The sequence below is a fragment of the Bos taurus genome, chromosome 6 (genome assembly GCF_002263795.3).
Source record: "Bos taurus isolate L1 Dominette 01449 registration number 42190680 breed Hereford chromosome 6, ARS-UCD2.0, whole genome shotgun sequence".
Taxonomy (NCBI): Eukaryota; Metazoa; Chordata; class Mammalia; order Artiodactyla; family Bovidae; genus Bos; species Bos taurus.
In genome coordinates, this window is record NC_037333.1 from 100,430,380 (window position 1) to 100,443,485 (window position 13,106).

Consider the following 13,106-nt stretch of genomic DNA (forward strand, 5'->3'; position numbering starts at 1 on the left):
TCCAGGCAAGAGTACTGGATTGGGGTGCCATTGCCTTCTCCGAAACATACACTACTATGTGTAAAACAGATAGCTTCTGGGAAGCTGCTGTAAAGCACAGGGAGCTTCGCTCTGTGATGACTTGGGTTGGATGAAGGCGGGGGGTAAGAGAGACACTCAAGAGGGAGGGGATATATGCATGTTGTGTGTTAGTTATTCAGTTGTGTCTGACTCTTTGTGACCCCATGGACTGTAGTCTGCACCAGGCTCCTCTGTCCATCGAATTCTCCAGGCAAGAATCCTGAAGTGGGTTGACATTCCCTTCTCCCGGGGATCTTCCTGACCCAGGGATTGAATCCAGGTCTCCTGCATTGCAGGTGGATTCTTTACTATCTGAGCCCCCCAGGGAAGCATAACACAAAGCTGATTCATGTTGTTGTACAGAAGAAACTAACACAACATTGCAAACCAATTGTACTCCAATTAAAAATAAATAAAGTGGGAAGAAAAAAGAAAGAAACCAGGATAGGGCAGGTGTTGAGGCCTGACCACTACGGGGCAGGGAAGACGGAATGCACAAGGGGTGAGTAGCAGCCCGTACCCCAGGGGCAGGTGCTGCTCCATGAGCACAGGCAGGGAGACTTGGTCAGTGACTAGGCCCTGCCTTCGCATCAGCAGCTTCAGGTCCTCTGACCTCATATCTTGCGGCCAGCATGAGCAGCGTATACCTCCAGGTCACCACAGAGATGCTGGAAATATTTGTGTGGGCACTTCCCCACCATCTCCATAGCCTTCTCCTCCATGGGCATCTTAGCATAGAAGCTAAAGCGTTTCTCATAGTGCTTCAGTTATAGAGGTCTGATGATGGAAGGGTTGATCCTTGTACCTTCAAGGAAGAAATGTAGATAGTCGAGGGCTGACAATGGAAACTTCATGGAGTATACAACTAGACTTGTGTATATACAAATTAATTGAAAAAATTCGTGGTGAAATAAAGACTAGATAGAAAGCAACTTGTTTTCTGGAATTAAGCTGAAAAAATAGAAGCTTTGGCATGAATATGCCAGCACAGAATTATTCTATGTTTTATTAATTAATCTGTATCCTTATATTCTCAAGAAAGACAGAAGGGTCAGAGTGCAGTTTTCACTTCATGAAAAATGCTTAGGAATAAACATTAGCAAAAGCCTGCAGGAAGCCTTTGGGACAGGAAAATGTCTTTTGTTCTTAACTACTTTTCCCTGGCTCTTCCAGAAAACTAGCTTCTTACTGTGGCAGCTTAGCATCTCACCTGTAGATTAATATTGGCTCTAAGATAGACTCATATGCTTGATATGTACCGTGTGTGTGGCCTTGTGTTCCTTCCTGCATAACCCGAAATTTTCTTCATCATGCAGTTGACTGGAACATACCACTCACTTCCAGAAGTCTGAAGGAGACGCACTGGCCAAGCCGGGCTATTTTTCATTTGTTTGCAATTTTTTCCTCAACTTTTTTCAGCTGCACTAATTCTTGACCAGCCAAAGAAACTCTCAAGGGGATACTCGGAGAGAGGGAGGCAGAGACAGCTTGAGAAATTCTCACATATGTAAAACAAATGCCTTCCATTGAGGTTTTTAAAACAGTCCCTCTAAACTTTAACATGTGTGAGACTAAGTTTGCTCAAATAATCACAGGCTTGCACTAGCAGGCTCCAATCAGTGCACACCAGACACAGAGGCTCATTATCACGAGAGTCCTGGGTTTGTTTTTTTTTTTAGGTGGTTTTTAGTTTGTCTTCAAATATTGCCTCTTGTGACCATGGTGTAGTGGTGAGCATAGCTGCCTCCTCCAACTTCTTAACACATTTCGTCTAGAACTTTCCTATTCTTTAATTCTACTTTGGAAAAAAGAGATATTATCACATAGTTGACTAGCTCATTTAGGGAAGACACGAGGAACTCTGTCCAAGTTTCCTCCGGGAATATTGTTGTCACATTTGTGGTTTGCTTCTAGAAATTTGGAATGTGAGTTGATGTACCTTTTTCACTGTTCCTCCAGCGTGTTTTTTTTTTTTTTTTTTAAAGGGACAGGTAATTTAAGAGGGGGTTGGCTATATCAGAGCACTTTATTTTTGTTGTTTTTTGTTTGCTACATAGGAAAGTCCATCAGCTTGATAATGGAGGAGAACAATGACTCCATGGAGAACTCCCCGCAAGGCCCAGGGAGGAACAATGCTGTGAAGTGTGGGTGGCTGAGGAAGCAAGGAGGCTTTGTCAAGACTTGGCATACCCGTTGGTTTGTGCTCAAGGGTGATCAGCTCTATTACTTCAAAGATGAAGATGAAACCAAGCCCTTGGTAAGTAGGAAAAAATAAAAAGCACTGTAGTGCTTAGTAGCCTAAGAAGTGGTGGGGTTTGCTAGAAACTTGGAGACTGACGTCAACTCAATCTCCCTGGTCTCCTTCAGTTCACTGGCATCTTTCACACTTTTACTCATTGTTTACTTTGGTTCAGGAGGATAAACTTGCTAATTGAGGCCAAGAGGCAAATTATACTTGTTGAATATTAATTTTGACTTTTACTAAGCTGGACCAAAATATCTGAGTTCCAGAGATCTCATAAATAAATTAATAAGAATATCTTGGAGAAGTACTCAAAAAAATAAAAAAGAATATTTCATATTGGTATCATGACAGTTATAGGGCGTTTCCATACTTGTTACTGATTTCATCATAGCAAACCAGTAGGGGACATGGGGGTTATCATATGAAAATATTAATGGACCTCTGTTAGAAGATATATATATATATTGTAGCCAAAGCATCTTTCCTTTTCTCAGAAGCAAGTTGAAAGATTTGAAGGAAAACTGTAAGTGGAACTTTAATTTATGAGACACTGTCAATAACTGTTCTCTGGGGGCTTCTCTCTGCTTTAACTCATATAAAATATGGATGTAGTGCTAAACCCAGACAGTGTTGATACATCCAACCAGCATACACAATATAATCCCCCGGGGATAGTTTCTGTGTTTCTTTGTGGTTTCTTAATGGTCTTTTAGTTGCTTGTTTACTTCTCATTTCCTCAGCCACAGATCTCTGGGTTGCAATTAGGAAAAATTCTCCATCCTTCCCTGTAGCTACAACAAGCTTTCTTAGCTGTGATCATTGCTTATCAATTGATGAAAGAAGATGGGAATGGAGGCATTCCCTCTGTGTTTTTCCTCCATCTACATCTATAAAATACATAACTAAGAGAAAAAATGTTTTAGAGTAGTTTACATAAACATCCCTAACGGTATGTTCTTGGGGCTATTTTCCTTGTATTAAAATTTGAGAACTTAATTAGGAAGTTGGATCAAGGCTCTGCTTTAGTATTTTAAATTCCTCAGACATAATTTAACAAACTTCTCATTAGTCTAACTGAATTATTAATACATAAAAGTAGCAATGAAATTACATTCTCCACTCATTTTTTGAAATTTCTATTTTTTAGCATACCTTTACCAAGGCCAAGCATTTGACTAAGAATTGGTATATATATGTTATGAAATGCTTAGAATAATCCTTCGAGGTAGGATTAGCCTCATGTATGAAGAAATCAATGCTTAGGTATAAAGCATATTACCCAGAGTTAGATTGTGGTGCCATGTTTGCCTCTAGTTAAGTCCAAGTTCATATGCTTTCATTCAAAGATCTCATAAATAAGTTAATAAGATTATCCCGTATTTATGTCATGACAGCTATAAGGCATTTCCATAAGGACAGGGAAGTCTGGCATGTTGCAGTCCATGCGGTCACAAAGAGTTGGACATGATTGAGCAACTGAGCAACAGCAATGACATTCATTTCATTATAGCAAAACAGTGGGGAATGTGGGAGTTATTATTACAAATGAAGAAACTGTGGCTGAGATAAGCACCTTCATATAGAGATCAGAGGCAAAGGAGTCTTGTTTGTTATCTTATACTCTAGAGTTCTTTTCTCATTGTACCTTGTTTTATACTATGTAATACAGTAAGGTATTATCTTGAACATAAAATTATTTTTACCAAACTCAGGTTAATGTGAAAAAAAGTAGAACATGGGGCATTCATTATAGAAACTTTGATATGGAGGACCATGTTGAATACAGAAGGAGATGGATGAGTAACATTCAATATTTTATTCTATGGACTTTTGTTCTGGCATACTTTGGATGGGCTGGGTTGTTAACCAGAATGAGTACAAATTAAATCATTAATTAGGTCTCATCTAGAATCTAAACAAAGGATTAGGGGAACAAACGGAGGTTTTAGGACCTGAGTGACTGGAGAACTGAAACAGACTAAACAATCATTCTGACTCTTTGGTGAGTTCAACGTACCTTCTAGTAATGAAGATTGGCTACAACAGATCAAGATTGAGCTTAATGTTTCTAAAATTTGAGAACCTGCAGATGTCAGAGAATATGTATATGAACCCCTTAAACTGTTCAAAGAGGATATTATCAAATTGCCTTGGTTATTGTCCTCTGTGGGGTTTCTCAGAAGATTGACAGAGTCACAGTATTCTGTGCAATGTAGTTATTTTGATAAAAAGCTGGAAATTTAAATAAGAAATGCAAAAACTTCTGATCAATTCAAATGAAATTTGAATTGAAGTGAAAATTAATTTAATTCATAGTATTTCTAAGATAAGCAGTATTTTGCTATTAGTATGTTACTAGTATTTGTAGACATAATATGTGAAACTAACAAAATAGAGTTATATTGATAAGAAAATGCTAATTCTTATACAAACGAAACATAGATTACCATTATTTCTCCACAAAAAAGTTTTCATATTTTTTCTTCCTAATTATTATTTGTTAAAGATTTGCTGTTAACAAAGTAAGATAATTTGGGGTGAATAACTTTGAATTATTATTCATTTTTGGACAATCTTTCATGTATGCACCAGGAATTTTGACATTGTACCTTTAAATTTTAATATTTTGCACAAATGTTTAGACATGTACACACAGAATCAGATGAAAACAGCAGTGTCTATGTCAGAGGACAGTTTGTAATTTGAAAGGACTGTGTATTTGTCCATGAATGGATTCATTCCTTACTTTAAAGTGAATTTTTAAAATGAGAAATAGATGCCTGCCTGACACATTGTAAGTGCAAGGCACATTTTCGGATTAGTTGGTGAGTCAATAAATGATATCTATAGCCAAGCAGGGTTGGGCCAGGACCAGGTGCTGTAACATGGACTATTCTCAGCTTCATATATCAAAATCATAACCTCTTTTTCAAACAGTGTGGTTTAAATCACATTAAAAAAATGCTGTAGTGACATATCGTAGAATAACTCTAAACAATTCAATAAGTAGCAATTGAAAGCCTTGGGAAAATGTTAAAACAGGGAAAAAATGTTATAAAACTCCTCACTTCATAGATAAAGGATGCATGTGTGTTTGTGTGTATGTGTGTATGTGTGTGTGTGTGTGAGAGAGAGTGTATGTACCAGCCAAGAGATATTGTTGGTGAGTAGCAAATAACAAACTGAAAATCAAATTTCCTTGCTCCTGATCCAATGTTCCTTCAACTTAGCCTTTTGCCTGCTCACAAATCCTCAGCTTTCTTTAGATTTGTTTTCAGTCAGAAGGACTATTTTCAATATGGGCACCTTCAAGCCTAAGAATGCCCTCGGCCTTCGTATTTTTTTGCTGAGGGCTATTTCAGTAACACTGGAGGAAACATCACTAATGAAATGAAAAAATTTACTCTTCTGAGCATTCCTAACCAGCTGAAAATTTTCAATAAACTTAATCTGAATTGGTTTTCCTCTTTCTTAATAGTATTTCTAAAGTGAAAGTATTAAAATCCTTGAAGTATGTGTCCCTCCTATCCTAGAAAAAGCCTATCAATTTATTTTAGTGAAACTTTCTCTGAGTTTCTCAACTCAGTAAAGAGTCAAGCTCCATCATTATCCTTGTTATTAAAACTACACATCTGTTGGGGAAACATGTAAATAGAATTATAATTGTGACAGACTAACATGTAAGCGTGAAGTACTCAGAAAGCACAGATATAATTAGTGCCAGGGAGGGAGTGATGACTGGCTAGAGGAGTCGAGGAGGCTGTGCAAAGCAGGAAGTGACCCTTACCTAGGATGTTGAAGATTGGTGGGAATTTTCCAGGTGCCTGAACTGGAAAGAGGAATTCAGAGCAGAAGAAAGACTTGGAGTTATAGAATAGGTATCTAATTCTTACGGAAATTCATTTTCTGAGTTCTAGAGGCTGGAAGTCCAAGATGGAGATGCTTCCTGTGCTGGTTTCTGGTGAAGCCTGTCTTCTTGGCTTGTAGAAAACTACTTTCTCTCTGTCTTCACATGGCCTTTGCTTTGTGCACTGGAGAGTGAGAAAGCTCAGGTGTCCTCTTCCAAGGATACGAGTCCTCTCAGATTAGCCCCATCATTATGGCATCATTTACCTTGATTAACTCCTTGTGAAAGTGACCATACAGATGGAAGGAAAACTTAATTGAGAAAAGTATATTCATTAACATAGGTTTTCAACATATTCGGTGTTATGGATTGAATTGTCCCCCTCCATAATTCACATTAAAGTCCTAGCCACATGGAGGATTAGGACTTTAATGGGAATGGTGGCAGGTGCAGGAGCGGGCACAATTCAATCCATAACACCTAATACGTTGAGAACCTATGTTAATGAATATACTTTTCTCAATTAAGTTTTTCTTCCATCTGTACAATTTTCATGTCTACTAGAACCTAGTATATCTGATTTAGTACCTTATAGACTTAATTACTTAAACTTAACATTGATGTACCATGTTCTTATTCAGGTTGCACCTTGCTTCCTAAATATTCCACAATCTGGGCAAGTCTGGGAACTTAGAAAGTCTCTAAACTGACCCTTGTATTTTCTTCTTGAGCAAAAGGCAAAAGCCCCTCTAGGTTCTCCTTTCTCTGGTGACAATATCTTTTTGTAAATGAGACTTTCCAGCCTATAGCCAGAATTCCCCTGGGGTTCTACCTCAAAGTGTAAGTGTTTTATATTTAAAATACATCAAGCTAAAATATTTAGTATTCTATAGTTTTAAAAATGAAATTTTAGTTCATCTTAGCCCAAACTCACTCCAGAAACTCCACTGTTTGCAATTATCATGGAAACAGATTTTATTTAGAACAGATTTAAAAAATAAAGTTGATTTTGTTGTTTCTGAAAAAACCAACAGAATAGTGATGTATGTAGCCAATGTTTGAATATACACCAATGTATCCATAATTTCTGTTACTCATAGGCCACTGCTGTAAGCATTTTATAATTCTGTATTTTTAAAAATATTTGTTTAATACTTTTTCTATTTTTAATCTTTAAAATAAAGTCCTGTTTATACATAGAAAAAAGTTTAAAATTATACTGTACATAAGAATTTATTTAAAAAGAAATCTTTCATCTACCTTATGTACCCCTAGGAGTTCTGGATAGCTATGAAAAATGTTTTAAAATATATTTTAAACTAAGCTTGTGACAATATCTGTATGGCTATTTTTCATTAATAATCATGAAAAATGACTGTGGCCTTATAGATATTATAACAGAGGGGATGAAGCTGATACATAGATAAAAAGTGATTATTATAGTTATCTTAAAAACAAAGCAGTTATATAGATTTTGTTAAATGAATCTAGTGATAAATTCCTAGTGCTTTTGGGGGACAATTTGCTTTACTTCTATCCTGAAGTATATTATTACTTAAATAACTGCTGAGTCTCATGTTTGGCCATACTATTGACTATCTCTGATATACCTTGGGCACTAGAACTTGACACACCCTGGAAAGCATTGATTTTGAGAAGCCAACCTGGGACTCCTGATAAAACGACTGAAATCCAAACAGGCACTAACCCAATTAGTCTAGCCTAGGCTTCCTACAGCAGATATTGATCCAGTTGTGTGGGAAGGTTTTTTTCTGGACCTGATGAAGATGACACTGTATTAGATCACAATGGATTTTCTTACCTTAAAGAACAAAGTGATTTTAAGTGAATTATAACCTGAATCCTGACTTCTAAATGTGCAAGAATTGATTACTGATTTAAGAGTAAACTCTAATTTTATATATCTAATGAAACGTGAGTTAATGAAATCTAGAAATCTCTAAGGTAATTGGTGTTCTCTGTTAAAGTATATGACCCAGAAGCAGCCAAAGTGCTGATTATGTGTGTAAAATAATGCTGGAAACACACATAACTGACTTTCTGTATGTGTGTGTGTGTGTGTGTGTTAGTCACTCAGTCATGTCTGACTCTTTGCGACCCCATGGACTGTAGCCCACCAGGCTCCTCTCTCCATGGAATTGTCCAGGCAAGATCTTCCTGACCCAGGGATTGAACCCACATCTCTTATGTCTCCTACATTGGCAGGCGGGTTTTTTACCACCTGAGCTACCAGGGAAGCCCAACTGACTTTCAGTGTAGCATCTAAGTCTCTTGGCATCTTAAAAGACACATAAGAAGGATTTGTGTGTCATCAAAAATTTTTAGGAACTCTTACCTCTTTCCTAGAAATCATATCAAGGTAATGTTATTAATAGTGAATGTTTTATTCTGCTATTGGTTGAATAATTTTTTATTGCTTATAGAAGTCACCTAGGCATGGCATTTTATATCAGTGTGGTTAAAAAAATAGGCTTTTGAGTCACTTTATTTGGGTCGAATCTTGATTCATCTACCAAATAACTATGGTATATTAGACTGAATAAGCTGGTTTTAAACTTCAATTCACTAATCCGTACAATGGGAAAAGATTAGTACCTACCTATAACATTGTTAAGAGGTTTATGTGAGATAATTTATGTAAAGAATTTTAGAAAGCAGTAGCATATAGTAAATATAAAATAAATGTTAGCTATTTTTATAACATTAATTTGACAAAAAAGAATTTATTTCTTGAGATGGTCATACTCATCATTCTTTCACTTGGTTTTTTTCAACATATATTTATAGATTTCTAATGTTCCTGCAGTTATTATGCTAGACTCTAGAAACAAAAGATGATATAACTGTTACTATAAAAAGATAGACCTCCCCAAACAAATGAACAAGGATTTAAAATGAAGTTTCTTTCTTTCTCAGGTGAAAGTCCAAAGTGATTTTCAGTAAGTGAGGAGGTCTGCTTCAAATAACTGTTTAGAAACTTAAGCTTCTGGTGATTTTGCAATTTTAACTTTTGGCTTTGAAACTTATCATAGGATCATTTCCTTTCCAGTAATCTAGAAAGAGTATAAAATAGACTACTGAATAGAAGGCTTAGATAGACCATTCTGTGTGCAAGTGCCTCTTATCACTTCTATTCATATTCCAGTAGTTGGGACTGAGTCACATGATCATGCCTAACTGCACAGGAGGCTGGGCATGTACCCGCTTTATCCTGGATCAGAGGAGAACACGGGTATGGAAAAAGAGCTAGCTGACACTGCCACAGATGATCAATTAATACTAAAAAATATCCATAAAGATGGTATTCAGTTCCAGTGGCTGTTATAGTCAATTGCAGTTACCGTACAATGTAATGAGTATTTAAATAAAGAAAGTATAGAGAATACTTAGGAAGCAACAGAAAGGGGGCATCTATAACCACTTCAAGGTTCAGGGAGAGTTTTTCTAAAGAAGATATATTTAACCTCAGAAGTGAAGGAGAACATAACATTATTATAAGCGATTTGGTTGATATATGTGGCAGAATTAAAGGTGTAGGTCATGGCCCTTTGGTAGATCGTTGACGATTTGATAACCATAATAATGGTTAAGTATTTCAGCACCTTAGAAAGGAGACAAGCAGGGATAAGAGATGACTTTGGAGATGTAAACACAGACAAGTCTGTTACAAGTCCAGTAAGCAGTGCTAGAGATTGTTTATTTTATTCTGAGACCGTACATTTCCCCTTGATTTTATGTGCATATTTTTCTTGGTTTATTGGATTTAGAGCCAAACAGTGAAAATAGGGCTTATTCTCTGTGCATCTCACTGTTAAGGAATCAAAATTTTCACCTCTCCAAAAAGGCCTCCTGCAATAGTTTTGAAATTCTGTTTGTATTGTTTATTATTTTGTGTAGTGCAATAATTTGCAGAAAAATTATTGAAAAGCAACTATGCCACAAACACTTGGCCTTCTGTAATCCATTATTCAGAGAAGGCGATGGCACCCCACTCCAGCACTCTTGCCTGGAAAATCCCATGGATGGAGGAGCCTGGTAGGCTGCAGTCCATGGCGTCATGAAGAGTCGGACATGACTGAGCGACTTCACTTTCACTTTTCACTTTTGTGCATTGGAGAAGGAAATGGCAACCCACTCCAGTGTTCTTGCCTGGAGAATCCCAGGGACAAGGGAGCCTGGTGGGCTGCCGTCTATGGGGTTGCACAGAGTCGGACACAACTGAAGCGACTTAGCAGCAGCAGCAGCAGCATCCATTATTCAAATCACTTTTGACTGTAAGAGGAAGAGCAGAGAAAATCTGTTGCTGCTGGAAAGGATACTTGGGGTGAAAGAGCAGCAAAGAATGTCTTGGATGAAGGGAAATTGATGGATGGGCATGGGCAGAGGGATAATTATGAGAGAAAATTTCATCCTCATACTGTCCTCTAGAATTGACTTTGTCCAGTGTAGGCATTTCTCTGAAAAGTGGTTGAGCCCAGTTGTTTTGTATAAAGTTTCTTGGATCAGACTGCCTGTGTTCAGCCTAGATTATATCACTAGCGATGGGCTTGTGGTAAGTTACTTACTGTTTACTTGGGTAAGTTGCTGCTGCTGCTGCTAAGTCGCTTCAGTCGTGTCCGACTCTGTGTGACCCCATAGATGGTAGCCCACCAGGCTCCCCCGTCCCTGGGATTCTCCAGGCAAGAACACTGGAGTGGGTTGCCATTTCCTTCTCCAATGCATGAAAGTGAAAAGTGAAAGTGAAGTTGCTCAGTCGTGTCCGACTCTAGCGACCCCATGGACTGCAGCCTACCAGGCTCCTCCGTCCATGGGATTTTCCAGGCAAGAGTACTGGAGTGGGGTGCCACTGCCTTCTCCATTGGGTAAGTTACACATCTGTAAACTATGAGTAATAATAATACGTGTCTCATAAGTGGTTGTTAGTATACATGAAATGATGTTTCTAGAATACTTATACAGTACCTGGCCACATATTAATCTCTCAGTCTTTGTGTGTGTGTAATCAATCGCTCAGTCGTGTCCAACTCTGTGACCCCATGGACTGTAGGCCACCAAACTCCTCTGTCCATGGAGTTTTCTAGGCAAGAATACTGGAGTGGGTTGCCATTTCCTTCTCCAGAGGATCCTCCTGACCCAGGATCAGACCCATGTCTCCTACGTTTCCTGCATTGGCAGATGGATTCTTACCACTGTGCTACCAACTGCTGTTGTTCCTGCCACCACTGGCACAGTCAACATTATCATCGCCGTCATTTTCATCGTCTTTTACCATCAGAATACTCTGATGCAGCAGTTTAGAAATCAATATCTGTAATAAGCACCTTATTTATTGTATAACAAAACGGAAATGGTAGACGATCAGCCCTTGTAAGTAATGCTAACATAGGAGCAGAAAATAACTTGTTTTCCCTTGTGATCTATGCTGCCAATACACTGAATTTAAACGGATTCTCAAAAAAAAAAAAAAGCTAATGCTAAATTCTGTAGTATGTCTTTTCTGTTTGTTTAAATTACTTTTGGGACCACTTCAGAGCTTACCAAATGATTTTGATGACAGCTGAGGAGGCTTTAAGGATTCTCTTTGCAAAACTGGACCAACCCAGAGGGAGGCAGCCCTAACTTTCTCGTCTCACTCACAGCACTTATTCCTGAATAACAATTTGGAGAGAGAACTACTGGAGTTGAATCCCTTGAGTTCTGCTTCTAACATTTACTTATCGACTGAAGGCTTTTGTGTTTGTGATGGAATTCAATAAGTGGAACCATCAGCATAAACTTAGGGTTATTTCCACCACCCCAACTAGTGGAGAAAAGAATTTAGGGAAAAACTGAATGGTTGGAAATGTAATTTGAATGCTTATATTTTTAGTGTTGAGAGTAATGTATTTTAAAGGGTTACTTTTTCTCCCCCCAGTATATAAAGTATTTCATAGCTATTTTCTATTTATTTTCTTTTAGATTTCTATTGAGCACTCAATCTTTCTGTCCCTTCTTCTTTAGATTTATTCTGCATAAATTCAGATGGTCTCTATTTTCCAGTGTTATTTCCATATGTTTATTTATTCAGTGACTATCAATTGTAAATTATGATTTATGAAATATTTTGTATCAATTTTTGTGTAAAAAGAAAGCAATCCTGGTTGCTTGAATTATTATTCTTGCCTTCTGAATTTTGGTTTCCTTTAGCATAATATTCTCGAGGTTAATCCATGTTGTATCTGTATTAGCACTTCATTTACTTATATGGCCTAATAATAGTCCATTGTAATGATATACCACATTTTATATATATATATATATATATATATATATATATCCATTCTTCAGTTGACAAACATTTGGATTGTTTCCCACTCTGGGCATTTATGAATAACACTGCTGTGAGCATGTATAAGGTTTTGTGTAGCCATACATTTTCATTTCTCTTGCTTATATACATAATAGTGGGTTTGATGGGATATATAGTAACTCTGTGTTTAACCTTTTGAGGAAATACTATCATTTTTTAATTATTAAATTCCAACCTAATTTAAAACTCAGGCCTCATGCTTGATTTAAATCTCATTTATATCCCTCTAAGAATCAGCCTGCCAATGCAGGAGAGGTGGGTTTGATCCCTGGGTTAGGAAGATCCCCTGGAGAAAGAAATGCCAACCCACTCCAGTATTCTTGCCTAGGAAATCCCATGGACAGAGGAGCCCATGAGGTCACAAAAGAGTCAGACATCACTTAGCAACTACACAGTAACAACAACATGCCCTACCGCAATGCTTGCCAGCCTGGATGGCTTACCTCACATAGACAGGAAGCACAGGTACACTTTCTCTCCCCTCTCTCCAGCACTGGGTGTGTGTGTGTGTGTGTCTGTGTCTACACATGTATGAGGACCATGAATTGGGTACCTTTTTCTTCTCTTTGACATTTCTGGACTGG

General features: G+C 37.6%; 1 protein-coding gene across 4 annotated transcripts in view; it reads left to right on the forward strand.

Moving 5' to 3' along the window:
* ARHGAP24 (Rho GTPase activating protein 24) overlaps positions 1–13,106 on the forward strand; it is an 881,574-nt gene that overhangs the window by 424,663 nt on the left and 443,805 nt on the right. For 2 of the 4 annotated variants that reach the window (XM_024993366.2, XM_005208198.3), the window contains exon 2: positions 2,118–2,317. In XM_024993366.2, the coding sequence (XP_024849134.1) occupies positions 2,138–2,317 (180 nt within the window). In that variant the 5' untranslated portion in view covers positions 2,118–2,137. Of the gene's footprint in view, positions 1–2,117; positions 2,318–12,686; positions 12,988–13,106 lie in introns of those variants that run through there. The other 2 variants (XM_059887611.1, XM_059887612.1) reach the window with 1 other exon arrangement.